This window comes from Coenobita brevimanus, chromosome 59 (assembly GCF_032717465.1).
Source record: "Coenobita brevimanus isolate Jiangsu-jjx chromosome 59, ASM3271746v2, whole genome shotgun sequence".
Lineage (NCBI taxonomy): Eukaryota > Metazoa > Arthropoda > Malacostraca > Decapoda > Coenobitidae > Coenobita > Coenobita brevimanus.
The window spans coordinates 2,192,501-2,214,780 of NC_137012.1; the positions used below are offsets into that span (position 1 = coordinate 2,192,501).

The window sequence follows — 22,280 nt, forward strand, 5'->3', positions numbered from 1 at the left end:
ATGTTAAATTCGTTCACTCTAACGTGGCCGAAATTTTCGTCCTTTTGCAGCCTGTTTCATTAAAGTGTCTGATTAAATATTAATAGAGACAGACATACAAATAGACAGATAGATAGACAGGCACATAGGCAGATAAATAGATAAAGAAACAGATAGATAGTGCAGCCTACAGCAAACCCTTCCAATTCGAAGTGGCTCTCCAAAGCCGCATAAAATCGTCCGTAGGTAGCAAGGACAAAAAAAATGAATACGCGCCCAGGATGATTTATGGACAAGGTCGTGAGAATAACTGACTATCGATGTGCCTAAGCCCTGGACCACAACAGCGCAGGAGCAACAGTGAAGTCAGCAGTTGGTATATTTATGAAGCGTGAGGGCGCGAGGGTGGTGGATGACAGGATTCTTTCAGTTATGCGCTGCACTAGGCACGAGAAATGATTCAGTGTACGCTGGCGCTCTGGATTGCTGTGCTTCTCGCCTCATTTGCCCACGCCGCTACGACGGCTTTGTCTATTATGGCCGGAAATGAGTTGTTTCATCGACCCGACCCACATTCACTGGCGTTTGTAAGAGGTATTGTGGAGGTAGCTGAAGGGCCGCTGAGTGACCAGTGGATAGTTCTCCTGGTTGACTCTTCCATTGAGCAAGTATTTCCTGTCCTTCCACTACTACGGGAGCTACATCACGGTGACAACGTTCATCCACTAGTTTTATCCTACCCAGTGGTCCAGAATTCAAGGCAAGAGCAGCTGCCACTCTTGTCTATCTGCAGTGGCCGATGTGCTGTGCTTTTACTGACTGGTGCGTTGCCTGAATGGCTGCAAGAGGCAGGGGACGCTTGGGCCCCAGTCACTATCTTGGTTGTCAATGTAAACACGTCTTGGGATGCCGCTGCTCTGATGGAATGGCAACAGATCCAGAAATCAACATCACTTGCTCTCATGCAAAGTGTTTCACATAATGAATCCCTTCCTCCTCGCGTCTTCACCTCCATCCCCTTCTCTAAAACATGCAAGGGAAAACGACGCTTTAGGACTTCAATGGGGCCGTGGAATAAAATTAGATTTGCTTTGAGAGGGGACCTGTTCCCCGACCGATTCCAGACGTTTGACGGTGAGGTATTGCAGGTGGCCAACGAAATGGATGACTTTCCACTTGTTTATGGCGACGTGAAAGCTGGCCAAGGCACGAGCGTCAAGATCCTAGAGTGTCTTGGGTCCTGGCTGAACTTTACATTTACCTTACAGCTCAGGGCCAAGGACAAGAAGTGGGGTAAGTTTGTGAACGGCACTTGGACGGGCCTTCTGGGGGAAGTACACAGAAGGGAGAAGAACCTGACCATCAACTACTTCACCGTTGTTGAAGAGCGCCTCAAAAATTTCGACAGCACAGCCCCCTACTTCTACGAGGGGTTCGGGTTCGCCCTCCGTGTACCCCCTCCTCTGCCTGCCTGGATTAGCCTCACCTACCCATTCCAACCCCTGGTGTGGGCCAGCGTCCTTGGAGCTCTTCTGGTCGTCATCCCAGCACTCTACTTTGTTAACCGATTTGCCCCTGCTCCACAGATTTCATTTCAAGATGCCGCCGTCATTGTCTGCAGGGTATAATATTTACCTCGTACTTCCAATAATTTGTTCCTCTTCTTCCTCCTCCTTCTCCTCTTCCTCCTTCTTCTCCTTGTCATTATCATCATCATCATCATCATGACCCAGCGTTTTTCTCCAGAAAAAGATGGGGTTTGGCAGGGTCTATAAAGCAAGAGAGAGAAAACCATGATAATGGGAGAACTAATCACTATTATGTTCAAGGAAATGGGCCACACACTCATTCACCAATCAAGCCCTCGGAATCCTGACTTCATCTTCAGCATTTCTATATTGTTGCTTTTTTCATTTTTTTGAAGCGTTACTTATTTCGTGTTTTCATTTGCAGTTGTATTGTTTATGTCCATGTATTTTTTGCAGTGTCTTACAAAATTACCTATTTCAACCATTGATTTGACAGTTGGGGTCAGATCCAAGAGTTTGGAAAGCCTTGGGGGGGGGGGTGATTAGAGGAGTCATTACTGGCGGGATTACCTGAATTCATGCTGACTCATTATCAAGTTCCCCAAAATTTATTTCCAGAGTCTTCTTTTCATTGAAATGATTGCATGATACAATTGATGTAAGATGTTTATTCCGTATATTGTGGTAGGTAACATTCTTCTTTCAATAGTAATCATTGGTCATAAACAGGGAGGGCGTATGACCCCGAGGCGCCCCTCCCCCAACTCCGTACCAGTGTATTGTTATCTAATTGGCAGAAAACTGAACTGGGTGTGCTAACCACTGCACCACCACTTCCCTCAAGGCGGAAGATGAAGTGCTTACTGGAATACTGATAACGTGATGCACATGGTGTCTACTTTAATGACAATCGTGTAATCAATAGCCATAAATCTGACCTGATACCAGTTGTTAGCGGAGCAGGTGATGAATGGTAAGCACTTCCGTTTTGAAAATGGATGAATCCAAGATCAGTATTCTAGCCGGTCAGAATCATGGACAGAGTTTGTTATCTCACCGTTCCCCTGTTCCTGTCGGTCAGCAGTATTATCAGGGACCTGGATATAACATCAAAATTGTTGATCATATTTTAGGGGATAATTTTGACTCAGCAAAATTAACTCTGTGCCATAATGACCTTTTTGTAGTCGATAGGTGTTGATTTAATCTTTCGTTTTCTTCTTTCTCCCTCTTCTTCTTTGCTTTCCCATTTTCATATTCTTTTTTTCATCCCTCCACTTGTCTTGCCTTATATTGGTACTCCCTTTCTCACCATCTTTTGCTTCCCTCCTATTATTTCTACCTAATTGCTCTCCCTTGTCATATATATATATATATATATATATATATATATATATATATATATATATATTATCCCTTCATTTTTTTCTGCTTCTTATTCGGTCTGCCTTTCATCTCTGTTTTTCCTTATTTCCTTTTTCTCCTTGCCTCCGTTCTTTCGTCTCTTATTTGTCCTCCCTTGTCCATCTTCCTTTTCTTCCCTCCATCTTTCCTCTTCATCCTTAGAGCCTGTTGCGGCAGAGCGGTAAGCAGCACTTGGTGACGGATGGCGCTACACGAGTGCTGGCAGCGGCATGGTGGGCAGGGGCGTTGGTACTGGCACTGAGCTACACATGCAACCTTATAGCCGTCCTCACAGTGCCAGTCTTCCCTCCCCTGATATCCACCATACAGGCACTGGCAAACAGCGGATACAGGTACTTTATGTGGCTTTATATCCTTCCTCCCAGCACCTCTTCATGACTAGCATCAGTTTTGAGTGTTAACCTATTGCTACAACTTAGCATTCAAGATGAAGTGATAGGAATTTTTGACCAAGTTAGAGAAAAGATGATATTATTCTGGCACTTGGAGGATACAGGTACTTTGCTATGGCACTATATCTTTTCCCTCAGCACTTCTTCATGACTAGCATCATTATTAGTGTTGACCTGTTGCTACAACTTTAGCATTTAATATGGAGCGATGGGAATTTAGGACGAAGTTCGAGTAAAAGGAGTATAATATTCCTCTGGGACTTAACGGATCCTGGTGCACTACATGCCTCTACGTCCTTCCTCCCAGCACTTCTTCATGTGCAAGAACACAGCAGCACCGGCGTTGTAAATAAACACTGGCTTTAAAGTTCACTGTCTTTATTTTCCAGATAATTACCCTACACTTAATGCTTGCAAACCTCACCACTGTTTTACAAATACCGAAGATATACAAACTTTACTAACTGCAATTACACTTAATGCTTGCCAGCAACACTTCATTGTGCTCACAAATACCGGAGATAATCTCCACTAACACCGATCTACACTCAAACTGATCTGAAAACCGACTGAAACTGCTAAAGTCTCTTTCCCATTCTAATATCAGCATCCTTTATTCTAGATTTTTTTTTTTTTTTCGGCCTATCAACCATTGGGGCCGAAGCCCCTGGTTATTAAGGCCGTGTGTATATATATATATATATATATATATATATATATATATATATATATATATATATATATATATATTTAAACATATATACCTATATATACAAACATATATATATATACATACATACATACACACACACACACACACACACACACACACACACACTTCCATGCATACATACAGACACACTTTCATGCAAACGTACATATATATATATATATATATATATATATATATATATATATAATTTTAATCTTATTTATTTTTTTTTATTTTATTTTTTTATTTTTTCTTGGTTTTTTATTTTTTATACCTTATATTATAAAGGAAAACTAATCTAAAGACCCTAAAACTAATCACATAACAGACAAACCGCTAACCTATACTAAATTCTACAGAGACAAATAGCTAGACCTACACTAATGGTAAAAATACCTCGACTAACAGAACATCATCGACTGCAGATATGTAATGCCTTTCTACATTACATACCTGCACTCATCACCTGGTGACTGTCAGTCGAGGCACAACCTAATATAGGGGACATCAATATATGAAAGGGAACCTGACGAGTCAGGAACATTTCCATATACGTCAGCTGTCGTCGCTAATTAGAATAACTTAAGCAAGATAATATAATGTATTTACATAATTTGTACAAAAAGTGAAGAACCTCGCCCAGCAGACCACCATCGACTGCAAGTGCCCAATACCTTCCTATATTGCACACTTGCACTCATCATCTGGTGACTGTCAGGCGAGGACCTTGGCTTACTGTAGGGGACATCTATATTAGAAATAGATCGGTGGGAGGAGGAACTATTTAAAATATGTCAACTGTCAACCCTAATTAATATTACAATATATACATATTTACTGTTCATAAAAACCATAACCACGCAGTAAAAAAGTCACATCACTCTGATCAGTCCGGTCTCTCTCAAGAAAGCCATCAATTTATCAGTCATAACAATGTCCTCATCACCCAGGATGGTGGAAAGGGTGAAGGGGACGTCTACTGCGCCGCAGTAATTTATAAGTGAAGCGCGTTCACGAATAAATCGCCGACAGCGCAGGATGATATGACTGATAGATAACACCGCATTACAGATGTCACAGTGCGGTGGGAAGCGTCTTTCCATATATGGTTTTATGTGGGTTAAAATGGTGGCATTAAGCCGTAACCGTGCCAACACTTTTTCTTCTAGGCGACTGGGACTGTTGGCAGTGTCCCAGTCGCCCAGGTACGGCTTACAAGTTGGAATATTTAGTCTGGTCCACTGACCTTGCCACAGAAGATTTATTGATTTCTTTCCGAGAGATAGACTCGACCGTAGATCACGAGGAACGTCCCAAGTCTCCTCGAGCTCTACAGCCGACTTTGCAAGTAAGTCAGCCTGCTCACTGCCGTAGATACGACAATGACCAGGCACCCAGATCAGCGTGAATGACTTGTTGCATGAATGCAACTTATTAACGATGCGGCCCTGGATCTCATGAGAGTCCGTAGTGCAAGATGCAATTGCCTGAAGGGCTGATTTTGAATCTGAAAATATGACAAATGAGTCATGTCTAGAATTGAGAGCATAGTCTATGGCTTTGTCAATAGCAAAAAGTTCTGAAGTAAACACAGATGTATGAGTCGGCAACTGATACCTGAGGGCACATTCAGTCGACCACACACTTGCACCCACACATTCACTCGACTTGGAGCCGTCGGTGTACAATTGATGGGACCCCAAGTGACGAACAATGATGTTACGAAACAAGTGGTGGACCTCCGCCTCCGGCGCCTTGGCCTTTGGTGCAGGGAGCCATGTAACATCGACTGTAAAGCCGGGTGGCTCCCAAGGCGCTATATTTTTAAGCACCAACTTGTCACAGTCACTGGGGTCCACATCAAGCTCCTGAGTCAGTAAGTGGAGGCGAGCGGCAAGTGGCCGACGCACCCCCCGCAGAAGGTGGTGGTAATGACGCAGGGGGGTACAGGCCACATTGCCGATATTACTTTTCCTTAATGTCCTTATGCCGTAGGACAAGGCCAGGTGGTCACGCCGAATACAGAGGGGAGGCACATTCGCCTCCACTTCCATACGAGCCACACGGGTACACCGGACGGCTCCAAGACACATTCGCAAGCATTTATTCTGTAACACATCCAATCCTTTCAGCGTGGCATCAGATGCCGAGCCATACACCTGTGCGCCATAGTCTAGCTTTGATCGAATAAGAGACTTATACACCATTAATAAAGATTTTCTGTCGGCTTCCCAGGTAGTACCCGCTAGGTACATGAGGACATTTAACGGTTTATCACAACGAGCAAGCAAAGTATTAACGTGAAGTTTAAAATTCATTCTATGATCAAAATGTATTCCTAAAAATTTTACAGAATTTTGAAAAGGTACCGCCTGATTATCCAAAGTTAAGCACAAATTAGGTACGTTACGATTAGTGAAAACTATAGCGGCACACTTACGTACGGAAAACTTAAATCCCCACTGCAAGGCCCATTGGTGGACGGAGTCAAGGGCTGCTTGAATCCGCCCAGCCGAAAATTGTGCATCACGGGAAGAGTGCCATATTGCACAATCGTCAGCATAGAGTGAGTATTTAAGATTCCTCGGGATGGGAGCTGATGACAGAATATCATTGATCATAATACTAAATTAAGTAGGACTAAGCACACTTCCCTGTGGCACCCCGTTTTCCTGGATAAATATATCCGATGTTACGTTACGGGGCAATTTGACAGAGAAAGTTCTGTCCCTTAAGAAATTTGAAATAAAAACAGGCAAATTTCCTCTTAAACCATAAGCATAGAGCTTCATTAATATACCGTGTCGCCAGGTCATGTCATAGGCTTTATGGATGTCCAGGAACACCCCTATCATGAATTCTTTATTGGCAAATGCCTCTGCAATACAATGCTCCAAATTCATTAAATGAACTAGTGAACTTCTGTATGTACGGAAGCCACATTGTTGATCATTTAACAAATTCTTCGACTCTAAAACAAAAAGAAGCCTTTTGTTAACCATACGTTCCATGACCTTACATAGACAAGAAGTCAACACAATAGGACGAAATGAAGTGGGATTCATAAGACGACCAGCCTCTTTGGGTATCGGTATGACGTGCGCAAAGTGCCATGAGTTTGGGAACGTTCGAGACGCCCAAATCTCATTGTACAGTGCTAACATCTTAATCAGGTTGTCCTGATTAAGATGCTGGATCATACCGTACGTGATGGTGTCTGGTCCAGGGCTGGTGTCTTTACAGGATTTAAGGTCAAGGAGCAGTTCATCTAGCGTAAACTCTTGGTTGTACGGGGAGTTTACGTCTTCTGTGGCAAAGTCTAATATCTGTAGCTCAGCCGTGCGTTTAAGATGTTGGAAACGCGGGTCATAATTGGCTGAGCTACTTACATGAGAAAAACTCCTGGCGAGGATGTTAGCAACGTCCACGGGCTCGTCATAGATGTTATTATTTACTTGCAAGATGGTAATGGGGATATATGGGCCTTTATTATTTAATATTCTTATGGTGGACCAGACTTTACGTAATGGTGTTGTACGAGTCACCGTGGACACAAAGGACCGCCAGGAGTCACGTTTGGCCCTTCTTATTATTCTCCTTGCCTCAGCCCGTGTCTGTTTGTATGCAATAAAATTTTTCTCAGTGGGCTGACTATCAAAAATCCTGTATCTCCTATTGCGTTTTCTTAATGCTTGTCGGCAATCCGGCGTCCACCAATGTGCTCTATGCTTCGCGTGAACTGTAGAAGTCTTGGGAATAGCAGCCTCAGCTGCGTGTAATATGGATTGGGTTATATTTTCGACCTTAACATCTATGGTCTCCCCAGATATATCTAAATTGGCGATCCTTGAGAAGGATCCCCAATCTGCTTTCTTATAGTTAAATTTTGGAGGTGGAGGGTCCGAAATGATGTCGCGTGTATAAGAAACACAGATGGGTAAATGATCACTTCCCAAGGAGTTGTCGTAGGGGTCCCATGAGAGATCTTGATGTATGCCAGGGGAGGCCAAAGATAAGTCAATAGCCGAAAAGTTACCAGTACGATCATCTACACGAGTCGCTCTACCATCGTTCAGAAGACAGAGGTTGGACTGTAGTATTAGGTCGGCTACTTGCTCCCCACGACCATCATTCCTCAAGCTACCCCATTGATAGTGATGGGCGTTAAAATCGCCCAACACTAACTTATTTCCAGGCAGATGTTCCACTAGTGAATTTAAAGCATCACTATCAATGGGGCCATGTGGAGGACAGTACAGAGAGCAAATAGACAGATACGTGTTATTAAATTTGACTCTGCACGCGACAGCTTCCAGAGTAGAATTCAGAATCACTTCCGTTTGTGGGTGTGATTTGTGTGTGTAAATGGCAACTCCGTGACCTTCATATCTTCTATACGAGTGGTAGTGTTTGAACTGTGGAGGATCAGGACGATCCTCCAGGCGCGTCTCCTGTAAACAAACAACGTCTGGCCTGTGTATAGGAAGCAAGATTGCTATATTTTGTAACTTATTCCCAATACCTCTACAATTCCACTGTAGTATAGTGAATGCGGCGGTTTAAGATTTACGAGGGGGGCCAGTGTGTTTAGTTTTTTTTATGCCGCCTGCCACCAGGCGAGTGGCTACCGGGGGACCTTTCCCGGTGCTTACTCGTGGAGATCTCCATATTCTCATCAATAACAAGGCTCCCAGAATCCACCGAGGAAGAGCTATTCTTTCCCTCGCTGGACCAGGAGCGGGAAGGACATGAGGACGTGACTGTTTGGTGAGGGTGGTCAAGTTAATTTTATCTGACTTGTAAGGCTTCTGTTTTGACCACACTGACTGCGAAGGAGCAGCGGCAGCCTGAGAGTAGGAAGTGGCAATAGGGATGTCTGTAAGAGAGTTGGAACGTACAGGGGGTCTAGACTTAGAGGTAGTGCATGTGGCATGTGGAGCGAAGGTAAGGTCAGTCTGTGTCTCCACGGTGCACATCACGGGACGGGACACAACCGCCGATGCATAGGAGACATTAGGCTTGGGAGTTGCATGCAACTCCTTCACCTTCTTCCTAGCATCGTAAAAGGATATGCCCTCAGTCGCTTTCACTGTGCAGACCTCTTTCTCCTCCTTCCACTTGGGACAAGCCCTAGAGGAAGTGGGGTGAGCATCCTTACAGTGAAAGCAGCACTCAGTCTCTGATGTACAGCGGTCAGCAGAATGTCCTACAGTTGCGCACTTGCCACATACTACGTTTGAAGCTCGACAAGCCTTTTCATGATGTCCATAGAGTTGGCATTTTCCACAACGAAGGGGATTGGGTATGTAAGGTCTCACATTAACAGTTTCATATCCTACTTTCACATTAGTAGGGAGAGATACTTTACCGAAAGTCAATACTACTGTGGCTGTCTTCGTCCTTATGCCTTCCTGGTAACGGGTTATGAATCGGGCCTCAATTACATCTTGCTGAGCAAGTTCACTGATGATGTCATCCTCGTCCATGACCATGAGGTCCCTGCAGGTGATAACACCTTTACAGGAATTCATGGAGTGAGGGATCGTCGGCACAACATCATAACAGTGGAACTTACTCAACATCATCAAATCTTTTACCTGACGCGAGTTTACTGTCTTTACTAGAAGGTCCCCACTAGCAAGTTTTTTCACCTGTTCCACCTCACCGGCACACCCGTCAATCACCTTCTTGATAATGAAGGGATTGAGGCTGGACAGGGGAGTGGAACCAACCGCATGTAGTAGGACGAAGGAGGCGTTGTTTACATTGATGTCTAGCGGGGTGCGTGTCTGGGGCCGTTCAGTCTGGGATCGGTCTGTCCGTGGTTCAGTCGGGGGTCGGTCAGGACCGCCTCCCCCCCTGATGGGGGGGGAGGCAGTAGGGGCGTCCTCCATAGTACCACTCCCCCCTAACGGGGGAAGTGGGAAGAAGGTGAGAAGACAAACAAGGGACCAACAACCAGGGGCAAAACACCTAAATCTGAGGTTGCCCTCTCAAACCACTCCAGGGAGGCCCGACCGTGTTCGTTCACGCCCCAGAGCGATCAGTGGGGGGGACCCTCCGTGGGCGATAAGCAAAGGTAAACTCAGGAAATAGATACAAAAACCTATTGTATCTCTAACCGGGAGGGGAGGAAAATGAGAACTAACTAATCCTAACTTTATTTAAAAAACGCCCTAGTGGCGGAAAAGCAAAATCTATGCCGGTGAGGCAGCCCTATAGCTAGAGGAGAGCTCAGGAAACACGTCTGTTCTCTCCGCAACCATGCATAAAAGTCCCAACCTTCTCCCAGTACAAAAGCTCAAAGAGGAATCCTAGAATGTTCTACACTTCTCCACATTTCACGTGCATTCCTGAGGGAGCAACGGTTACAACAGTTACCAACTCGGAGACATTCAAAACATGCTAGAGTTTTCTTACACTGCATAACTCTCTAAATTATTTAGCATACAAACTGAGATAAAATTACATAATTTAACAAACAATTACATAAATAACATTACAGGAAAAGAAAGCACAAAAATTAATGTGCAACTTACAAAATAACTCGCTCAAAAACTCGTAACAGAACTACGGTAAGAAACATCGGGAATTCTCCATCATAATCTAACTGCCAAATCCCACTTCTCAACAGTACGAAAATTAAGCCAAAGTTAGATGGTAAAACTATAGTATTATGCTCCCTATTTTATTGCTCCATTACTTGATCCATAAGCATAATCAACTCTACAGGCAGAGACACTTAACAGACACAGGTAGGCCTAGTCGTACATGTTATATATTTCATGCTGAACTTGGCTTAAAATCACGAACGCTGTGGGATGACGAAACTGTACTTCAGTTATAAGCACTTTCTATATACTCATACCGTCCATACAGGCGCTGGTACTTAGTGGGTAGAGGCACCACTACTGCTTTCACACACTTCATGAAAATTTGATACATCACTTGATTTGTAAGTGCTTGTTCCCCCCTCCTCCTCGCTCTCATCCGTAAATACAGGGTGTCCCAGGACTTAGGGTACAATGCATTTTTTATTTTAATTCGACCCAAATTTTCGTCCCTTCAGTGTTTGTTTCTTGTAGATTTATGGCAGAAAATGATGGCACTATGGCTCTACATCCCTCACCTAGCACTTTTTCGAGATTGGCACCATATTTTTGCGTTTATTAATTGTTATAACTTATCATTTAAGATGGAGAGATGGCGGTGTTACGCCAAAATGGGCCTAAAATATAAATGTAGTTTTGGGAAATGCTTTTTGGGGTATATTCACGTAGGTCCAACGCTCACCCGTTACGGAGTTACACTTACTGATGACATTATGGTTAGTTTATGAGAGAGATCATTTTTTCACCCTTAACATCATAGTAATTGTAGCACAGTAACGGTTGACACTTGGACCCATGGTAATACAGCATTTTTAGAAATCAGAATAAGACAAAAAGTAACCTCCTGAAGTTTCTCAAAAGTGATAGCTGTAAGTCAGCGTACGTGGGTTGTGAGGGGGTGGGGGGGGGAGAGAGAGAGAGAGAGATTACACTGTGAAAATGGCAAGCTGGTAATGATAAAAGAGAGTTGGCCTGTAGTCCTAACGGACCCGGGTTCAAATCCCGCTGGGGCAGGGAACAGTTCAAGGATTTGAATTTCATATCAGACTCTACTGATCTACCAGAAGACCCGCCGACATGTAAAAATACCCCCACTAATACCATTACACCAGTCCTATATGAGACAGCCCTAGCATGTATTCAATATGGACGGTGGTTGTTAGCGCCGAAGTGGTGACATGTAGAGGTGTGCGGTACGTAGGAGGACTACTGGGCCTTGAAAGCAGGCTGTGAAGCCTATGCCCAGAGTCGGACACATAAAAAAAAAAAAAAGCATAATGAAAGGAAGACTGCACTTGATAATTGCACGTTGCCCTGAGTGATGCACTGTTGGCAAGCTCATACTGATGTGCTAGAAAATTACATATACAGTAATTTTACTGTAATATGCAGGGACTAAAATACTGCAATGGAGCAGAATTTGGCACTTGATAAAAGACAGGTTACCTTGGTGGGGAAGAATTTTTGTTCACGAACATTTTATGTTGAATCGTGAATCGTTGAAAAATACAGTAAAAAATATTTTGTTGAAATATTGCAGTGATACTTGCACTGAAGCGTTGAGAAAGACGTTATTAGCAGGGCCAGATTTGCTGACATTAAATTGTTGTAGTTTTACGTAACACACAAAATGCACTGAAATAAATGCACTGATATTTGTACCAAACTTGCCACTGGTGCTGAATGAAAGACTTGCAGCACTAATCTGTGCTTTGGTACTAAAATTGCTGGCATTTATGGCTGCTTGTCTTACGGTGTGGTAAAGCCTAGAAACTATTAGCCTTATAACTACAGAATCCAGATCAGTGCAGTAATACTTAAAAAAAAGTAAACACATTGAAGCTGCCTGGTTATTCTTCCTAGTATAGCATACCCTGAAACATTATTTACACAACCCACACTGCACGCAGGGCACAATGTCGAGACTTCTTCGATTATTGTCAGGCTACAGATAAAGCACTTGCGTTGGGCCCTGCCTTTCCTATGTGTCGGGGGCAAGTCAGCGAATTAGTGCTCTGCGACGAAGTCCTGTGCCACCACTCGGTGGAGGAGGACCCTCTCGTAGGTGCAAGGGCTAGGCATGTGTACAGACAGATCCCATTTGAAGTTTGAGGGTCTGCCTCCTTCCCTTCTTTGAGAGATGTGCCCTTTTCAAAGCACGATTGTTTTTAAAGGTGTCAAAATTCAATAAGCGCCATTACTGTGCTCTTGCCTGTGCACCCTGCTTCGCCGAATGAGACATACAGGGACAGGACACTACACAGTCACTTGCACTCACCTTACAACCGCTCCCTGACTTAATGCCGTTGTCTTGTGAGCGAGAGCGAGATCACGGATGTATGCAAAATCATGACCCTCGTAAGACTGTTGCTGTAATTAAGACACGTTTTTTTGCCTCTAAAGTGCCGTATGAAGAGTTCCAAATACATTTTCCGCCTCTTCAAGAGCTATCCAAATCCCAAATTTAAAGTCCTTGTTTCAGAAAGTCTGTCTCCTTTATTCAAGGTGTACTGGAGATCATGTGATGTGGTCTGTGCAGGTGTTAAAATATTCCATCATCATCATCATCATCATCATCATGACCTTTTTTCCCCAAGTAGGTGACGTAAGATCCAGAAAACCAGGAATGGGAAATCACGAATGGGGGAGAACTATCAACAGCATGCGTAATGAAATGCGCCAGACTCATATTCACACACCAGCCACGCACCTAAAATCCTGACCCCACCTTACAAGCTCAACCATCTAGGCATATTTTTGTCTTTACTAATGCGCTTCACACACAGCCAATCCATCGACCATCGAATAAAAAAAAAAAAAAAAAAAATGTGAACCACACCATTTTCATTTCCTCGTCCGTACGCAGTTCATCCAACCAAGTCAGTTCCTTGCCAATTGTTCCCAGCCTCGTAAACTGCCAAACCTCACTTTCCCACACACTCATTTGCCATCTATAGCCACCTTCTTGGCCGATGACGCCACCTCTCACCTTCAAACTCCCGCACATATCATTATCACCACCCTGTCTACATTCATTTTCTTCATATGTCCACGCCATCTAATCACATTTTTCTATAGAAATATAAAGGTGAGGGCAGATGTCACAAAGAGCTTAGCTATGGTACCCTTCTGAACATAGACCTTTGAGCCTGTGACAGGTCATTCTTTCACTAATCTATAGTCTTACAGTTTACCCTACTATCAACAGCATTCTTTACTCTGCATCTTTCACAATCATATAATTTCTTATCCTCTCCACCCTCTGCCCCGCCCTCAAACTCCTTAATAATCCTATTTCCACAGGTTTTACTCCTGACTTTTTCACGCTTATGCCATACCAAACTCTCGCACTCATACGATAATGTGGAAGCTACCATAATACACCTTCACAACAAGATAGTATATCATTATAAATGGTTAAAATGCAAGTTCTCAGCACAAACAACGTGTCTTTTTACCAGCCATGTCCCTGGCGCAGAGGCTGGCGGCTGTAACTCATTGCACTTGGCTAGGATCCGTGTAATGATAGCCTTGTGGAAGACATATAGGTTGGTCTTGTCTTGGTCTTGGTAAGTTAAAGATCACAGGCGTTTAGGACTGCTACATCCAGCTAATACAAAAAAGCATTACGGTACCACTTGCTGTATACTTTCTCACGCACTTGATATTGCTTACCTGCATGTTCATCTTGTCAGTTAGGCACGTATTGATATTATGAACAACGGCATTTGGATTTGCAAGGGTGTCCATTATTCTCGTTTTACTCTAACTTGGCTTAAAATTGCCGCCTCTCCATCTTGAATACTGAGCTGTAACAATAGGCTGGCATTAGAATATTATACTGGTCAAGGAGAAGTGCTGTGCAGAGGGTGGAGTGCCGTAGCATTGCCATTTTCACCCACTGGGCTACAAGATGTAAGATGCAGTTGGGCGGATGTCTAGGACAACTGAACGTGAAAGAGCTGTAGTGAAGGGTATGACGAAGGATTTGTCAGGCCTCTCCAGTCCGAAAACTCCCTCCCAAACTGAATAAAAATTGTCTGATGGTCACACGATACAGAATGCGTCATCGGGTGGAAGGGGTGAAGAATGCTCGTGTTATATCTTGGTTTGTTTTAAGGACTGAGTGATGTGTAGATAGAAAGTGACTGTTATTAACCTGTCACCGCTCCGGAAGGGCTCAGGGACGAGTATTGTTTTCACTCGGTTTGTCTGTCTGTCTCTGTTAACAACGGAAAAAATACTTGTGCGATATTAACTAAAATTACAGGGATGATTGGCTGTGACCTTCTGATCACCTGATTAAATTTTGGGCCAAACTGGGCCGAGGCCCAGGCTGTAGACCTAAAATATGTAAAAAAAAAAAAAAAAAAAGAAAGAAAAGAACGGGTATAAATCGTTTTTTCTCTATAATTCCTTTCAAATTCGTCATATCGACATGAAACCAAAACATAAAGGTGCATCTTTCAAATCTGCACCCTATAATATGCCTCATTACATCAGGGGGATCACCTCCCCCCCAGTTAGCGGTAGGGGGGTCACTGTGAGGTGGGTTGGGCATAAAATTTCAAATGGGCATAAAATGGTCAATTTTCACCCGATTTACCCCAAATCTGATATGTGACATCTTTGACTAGATATCCTGTTGCGTTTATACGTCAGCATTAAAATGACTGCCGGGGATGAGTTTGCTGTGCCTTGGCACAGCTTCTTGTCTTCAGTTGTACTCTTTTTCTACCATATCATGGTTTCTATTGGAGAATGGATAATAGACTGACAGATATACAGACAGACAGACAGATAATCAGACAGACAAATGGAGTAGACTGTAGCACCAGTCGAACAGGGCAGTACTCCCGAGGTTGATGGCAAGCTGGTGATAGGGAGAGCTGGAGCTCCCGTTTCACCAGCCCTCAGGACTTGATCCTGACCATCTCCCTTTGCTGAACATTTTCAGTGCATTCATTTACACAGAGAGTAGGCCAGCATGCTCTCATAATACCTCTACCTTTAACTGTCTACACCACACAACATGCGCGTAACATATCACACCTTCTATTCACGTCTTTAGTAATGGCTGCTGCAATCTTACTATCAAATGAGGTGGTACCTCGGATTGCCACCACCGGTAGGGTAAGGCTGGCGTCACAGGGTCCTCCCGGTCGCCATCAAGCGACTGTGCCAGCAGCGACTGTTGCTATTTCCGGGAATGCTTATCGGCGAAGAAGTGAGAGTGTGGCCTTATTCTTTACCAACATCCGCGGCCTTACCACAAATTTAAACTCAGTTCATTTTTTCCTTCAGTCCAAATCCCCTTTGGCCCTTTTCCTCACAGAACCACGAATCTCACCCTCTACCAAAATAGCTCCATTTTGTTTTCCCGGTTACCATCTCCTTACAAACTTCCTTAAAATGGCGGCACCTGTTGATATATCAAATTCCAATATGCAGTTGACACTATTTTAAACTTCACTTCACCCAGTTTTGATTACTCACTATATAAGTTAAATTTTCAAAACATTACCAAATATATTTTTGTAGTTTATCGTTCCCCCAATGCGTCTTCGGAACCCAGTGTATTTGATTCCACATCCACTCAGTTGAGTAACCTTGACCTTGCCCTTGGCACCGAAATTACCATTTTGGGTGATTTTAACATACACAATGTTGAATGGTTATTGCATTCTGCCCGGACTGACGACGCTGGTCTAGAGTGCGAGCTGTTTGCAGAAGCGTTTAATCTCACCCAGTTGGTAAAGCAACCAACCAGAATACCTGATAATCCTGACCATAATGCCCATCTCTTGGATTTATTCTTGACAAATAATCCAGATCAATAGATGATAGAGGTACTGTTACCACTTGGATCCTCTGACCACAATCTCATTAAAGCCTCATTAGTTAACCCTCCCACACTTCCCCGTTCTGAACCTGTCAGGGTGACCCGATGGCACTTTGATAGGGCAAACTGGGATGGATTTAGAAATTATCTTGCTGATGTTCCATGGCAGTCTTTCTTCTCTAGTGATCCCAATTCTACCCAACCCCACATTTGCGACTTAATACTAGCTGGTATGGATTTATTCATACCAAGTCAACAGTTCACCAAAAGATCAAACTCTCCAAAATGGTTTGATGGCAACTGTGCGAGAGTAACAGCCCAAAAGTCATTAGCATATAACTCTTACTGAAAATCAAAAACATCTGAATCACTCTCCCAATTTAAAATTGCTAGAAATCATGCAAAAGCTGTATTAAATCTATCTATATCAAATTTTCTTCAAAAGCAAGCATCAAAACTACTTAACAACCCTAATGACAATAGAATATTCTGGCCAACTCTTACTTCTTTCAATAATAACTTTAACAAGTCATCTTCCATTCCCTCACTAAAATCTTCAGATGGCAACATTACAAATGACCCACGTGGGAAAGCAGATATCTGCCAGTGCCTTTACCAGAAACTCTACCATAGACGATACCAGCCAGAATGTCCCAGTACTGGAACTTGATCCTCCCGAAATTGCCCCACTTAAAATACAGACAAGATACGTAAAATCCATCCTAGACAATTTACCTACCAACAAAACTCCAGGCCCAGATGGAATTCCGCCAATTGTTTTGAAAAAGTGTTCCCCTGAACTTGCCTCTGTCCTAGCTAAATTATTCAGACTCTGCATACGTACTTCTTTATTCCCAAATTCATGGAAAGAAGCCAATATCCACCCAGCCCCGAAGAAAGGAAGTTCGTCTGACCCCTCCAATTACAGACCAATAGCTGTCACATCTTCTCTTGGTAAGGTATTTGAAACTTTAATTAATAAGCACATTGTTAAACATCTTGAATCCAACAACTTAATTAGTGATAGACAATATGGTTTTCGCCACGAAAGATCCACCATTGACATACTCAATCTCCTAACTCATACCATCCATCAATCAATTGATCTTTTTGGAAAAGCTCATGCAGTTGCTCTTGATATCTCTAAAGCTTTCGGCAGAGTATGGCACCGTTCCCTGATGTCCAAACTCCCTTGCTATGGACTAACGTCTTTTGTTCCTTTGATTTCTTCATATCTTAGTGACAGGATAATTAGAGGAAAAATAGATGATGTATATTCGAATTTCCACTCAATTAACGCCGGCGTGCCGCAGGGATTAATTCTGGTGCCAACCCTATTTCTGGTTCATATTAATGATCTCTTATCTGTCACCCACAATCCCATTCACTCATATGCAGATGACTCAACACTACATAGTTCATTCACACTCAGACATCCATTTACAAAGTCTAATATCTCTACCTCTCAACTCAGTACAGCCATCTCCATAAATCAAGATATATCTCCAATCAGTGAATGGGGACAAAACAACCTTGTCTCTTTTAATACTAGTAAAACTAAATATATACAGTTTACTAATAGACAGATATTGCCAGATTCGTACATTACCTTCAGTGCTACTAATATTCCCATCTCCAAAAGTACTGAAATTCTTGGCGTCTCACTTAACAGTGCCCTCAGCTGGACCTCTCATGTCAGATCACCTGCTAAAACCGTCTCAAAGTAACTTATATTATTGTACAGGGTCCGTAACTTCTTCGCCAATGAGCAGTTAGCTATAATTTATAAGAGTCATGTGCGCTTTCAGCTTGAATATTGCTCACCCTTGTGGAATGGTTGTGGAGAGGTTGCATTATGACAACTAGACAAAATTCAGAATCAAGCTGTTAGAATCATTAACAACCCTGCCATTACATATAAACTACCTCCCCTGCAAGTAAGAAGGAATGTTGCATTATTTTACAGATATTTTTTTGGCAAATGCTCAGACGAAGTTGTGTCCATGGTGCCACCTCTTCATGCCATCCCTCGTGCTACATGGGCATCTGGTGGCGCTCATGACTGGAATGTCACTCAGCCATATTGCAGAACTTCTGCCTATCAGAAGTCTTTCATTCCCCGAACTGCATCTCTCTGGAACTCGCTTCCCCAGAGTTGTTTCCCTCCAAATTTCAACCCACAACTGTTCAAGTCTAACTGATACAGATATTTTATGAACAGAGGACACCAGTACTCTGGAGAATGGATTATTTTTCTTTTACTCATTTGTTTTTCCTTCCTCCGTTCTGTTATTTAATATATATATATATATATATATATATATATATATATATATATATATATATATATATATATATATATATATATATGGATAGACAGAGAGATAAAGCAATAGATGGGTGAGTCAACAGATAGATGTACAGACAGATAGTGAATGCTTGTCTTTAAATAAACTCGTGTTCTCCCCTGTCCTGACATGCATTAGGGTGGCCATGGTTGACTACGGAGAGTTTGTTCCGGAAGCGCTGGTCACCTCGCAGGACCCTTACCTGAAGGCGCTGGGCGAACGCATGGATCTGGTGCCGTGCGATGAACACGGCTACGGCAAACTTGTACAACTGGCACTGGAAGGCCGCCACGCCATCATTGACACCTATTCCTATCTCAGGTATTATTACCACGAGCAGCACCATTGTTAGCAACGTCAGTGTCATTATTATCATCATCATCATCATCATCATCATTGTTAGAGAATCTTCTTCTTATTTTGCTTATTCCATCATCATCATCATCATTATTTAATATACTGCCATTGCTGTGCCTGAAATCGTACCCGGGACACTCAGAAAAGACTCAAGTAGCTTTGTACTGTACCCCGACCAAGTAAATGTTGTCACACACGCACACGTCCGCGCACACACACACACACACACACACACACACACACACACACACACACACACACACACACACACACACACACACACACACACACACACACACACACACACACACACACACACACACACACAAGACAGGGGAGAATGGATGTAGATAGGGTACTGAAAGCGATGTATGTGAGTGAGTTTGAAGGTGGGAGGAGGTGTGATGGGCCAAGAAGAAGGGTACTGCTTAACCAACTAATAAAAAATTCCAGAAACTTGGTGTCTAAGGATAAGCGTGCGAGGCAAGAGACCTACGTAATGACTGAGCAGGTGTATTCCGGCACTCTGGCCTTCTTCCTGCCCAAACACACACCCTGGACTTCAAAGCTGGACCAGGGCATCAGGAGTCTGGTGGAGGCTGGCCTAGTGAACAAGTGGTACCGCGATATCATGGACCAGAAGGATAATTCACCGTCTCTGTCCACCCGAACCAAAACCTCCAACACTCCGCTGTCACTGCCAAACCTTCAGGGGCCTTTCCTTATACTTGGTTTTGGACTGCTCTTAGGTCTGGTGGTCTTTGTAGCAGAGGTTGGGACCAGGATCAGAGCATTCGTCCATAGTCTGCTTTAACCACTTTAGATTAGCGAAGTATTTAGCATGATTTTATTTAGCTTTGAAATGCTTTACAACACTGGAGGAGTTAGTGTAGGCTATATATCTATCTTCTCTAGTTCCAGAAAATCTTTATGAGGCTGTTAATGCCAGTTTATTTTTTTTTGCATAGTCCACATTTTTCCTGTTCTTATAATGACCATATGCAATTAATATTAATAATATTATTAATATTGTTACGGTCATCATCATCATCATTCTTATTCTTATTCTTATTCTTATTATTATTATTGTTATTATTATTATTATTATAATAATTATTATTGGCGTTGTTGTTATTGAGAGTTCCTAGGGAGGTGATGAAGTGGACTTTGGGACCGAGGAGTGGCTGGTTAGAGTGGCTTTGACTATGAATGTGGGTGCTCGCTTCCAGGTGAGAGTGAATGGAGATAATGATGAATTTTCTGTGAATGTTGGCGTGCATCACGGGTCAGTCTTGAGCCGTTTATTGTTTGGCATGATATTTGAAGCTCTCTCACGTGATTTAAAAAATGGACTCCCATGGGAGATGTTTTATACTGATGACTTGGTTCTGACTGCAGAGAACGGAAGGGATGTGGATGAAAGATTTAGGAAATGAGGAGACGGAAAGAGCCATAAAAGGGTTTGAGAGTAAAATCGAATAAAACAAACGTAATATTTAGTGCTAGTGACGGTACTGTCAAAGCAGAGGGAGTGTGGTCATGTGCAATTTGCCACAAAGGTGTGACGTGTTTGTGATAAGTAGGTGCATAAGAGATGTAGTGATGTTAGAGGTAGACTGCTAACTAATGCTAGTTTCGTGTGTGCAGTGTGTCGGGGAGAGCGTTTAGAGACTGTCAGGAATGAAAGGACTGAACTTGCTGGTGAGTCTCTTGTGTGTGTGGAAGTGTTTTCATATTTGGGGGACATGTTGTGCGCTGGAGGTGGGGATGGAGCTAGCTCTGTGGCTAGGGTAAGGAGTGGCTAGAGGAAGTTCGAGGAGCTGTTGCCTCTCCTGACAACGAGAGGGCTCTCCTTCCGTGCTGAGGGATCTTTGCATGTGGTAAGTGTAAGGCGAATAGTGTATGGTAGTAAGACCTGGAAAGTACTGGAAGAGGATATTCGTAGGCTCAAACGTACAGAAACGACAATGATTCGTTGGACGTGTAGTGTGTCTTTAAATGCGAGACCCTGGGGTGGAGAGGGGAGTCTACGTTAGGGTTGAGACGAAAGATGGGACTGAAGAGTATTGTTGCTGTGATGAGGAGGGAAAGACTGAGATGGTTTGAACATGATGAAATGATTGAGACTGATAAGTGGATGCGAAAGATGTGAAGCTTGAATGTCAGGGGTAAGGCTGCGAGAGACAGACCAAAAAAAGATCTGGGGCGAGGCCATAGAGTGTGACCTCAGGGATAAGGTACTGATTAGGGAGGTTGCCAGAGATCGCGGAGCGTGGAGACCCTCCATTTGGTGACCAGGGCCAACGCATGCACTCATGTTGGAACGTTTATAAACGATAAGAACAAAATGGTTATTTATTATTGTTATTATTAAAATTATTACAGTTCATTCATTCATTCATCATCTAATCCAGCTGTTGCCCCGTGAGGAGTGTAGGGGCCCTGGGCTAGGGAAGTTAGTCCTTACATTAAAGATGAGACTGACCAGCCTCACTCATTCCTGGGTGGCATTACGTGAGCAACAAACCCCAACCACCCCTTGGATGTAAACCTGCACCATCCCAATCCGACTGGAGCGCCTTAATTACCCACTAAACCACCAGGTGCCATAAGTTGTTTATATGATTATCACTCAGTGTGGCAAATGGTTTCCTAGTGTACAGGAAACAGTTTGGCTTGTCACTCAGTGTAGAGTCACTCATAGATAGAAGGAAGAGGAAAGATTATTATTATTATTATTATTATTATTATTATTATTATTATTATTATCATCATCATTATTAGTGGTCGGTGGGGACGCCTATCATCCACTTAGTGTAGTGGTACTCTGTTTTGGGTAAATCTACATTGAGTGACAAGCTAAATAATTTCCTGTAAATCAGGAAATCATTTAATATGCTGGGTGGTAGCCTTATAACCAACCAACACGTGTTCCCTATGTGACAACAAGTGGGTTGGCGGAGGGTTAGTGCCCCTCCCCGGAAAACAACTAACTAATAACACAAACAAGGAGCCTCGGATCAGAAATGACCAACAAGTGAAAACCAACGACAGGACAAAGGATATGATACGGATTGCAACATAG

At 43.1% G+C, this 22,280-nt stretch overlaps 1 protein-coding gene across 1 annotated transcript; it reads left to right on the top strand.

The window, feature by feature from the left end:
- Nucleotides 1–434: 434 nt before the first annotated feature.
- On the top strand, nucleotides 435–20,009 carry LOC145402846 (putative glutamate receptor). Its single transcript, XM_080274759.1, has 4 exons — nucleotides 435–1,601; nucleotides 3,075–3,265; nucleotides 18,977–19,159; nucleotides 19,649–20,009. The coding sequence occupies exons 1-4, from the start codon at nucleotides 435–437 to the stop codon at nucleotides 20,007–20,009; spliced, it is 1,902 nt and encodes a 633-aa protein (XP_080130885.1).
- The last annotated feature ends 2,271 nt before the right edge of the window (nucleotides 20,010–22,280 follow it).

Coding starts and splice junctions, on each gene's coding strand:
- LOC145402846 (XM_080274759.1), top strand. CDS start 435: ATGATTCAGTGTACGCTGGCGCTCTGGATTGCTGTGCTTCTCGCCTCA. Junction 3,266..18,976: donor CTGGCAAACAGCGGATACAG/GTACTTTATGTG, acceptor GACATGCATTAG/GGTGGCCATGGTTGACTACG. Junction 19,160..19,648: donor GACACCTATTCCTATCTCAG/GTATTATTACCA, acceptor AAAAAATTCCAG/AAACTTGGTGTCTAAGGATA.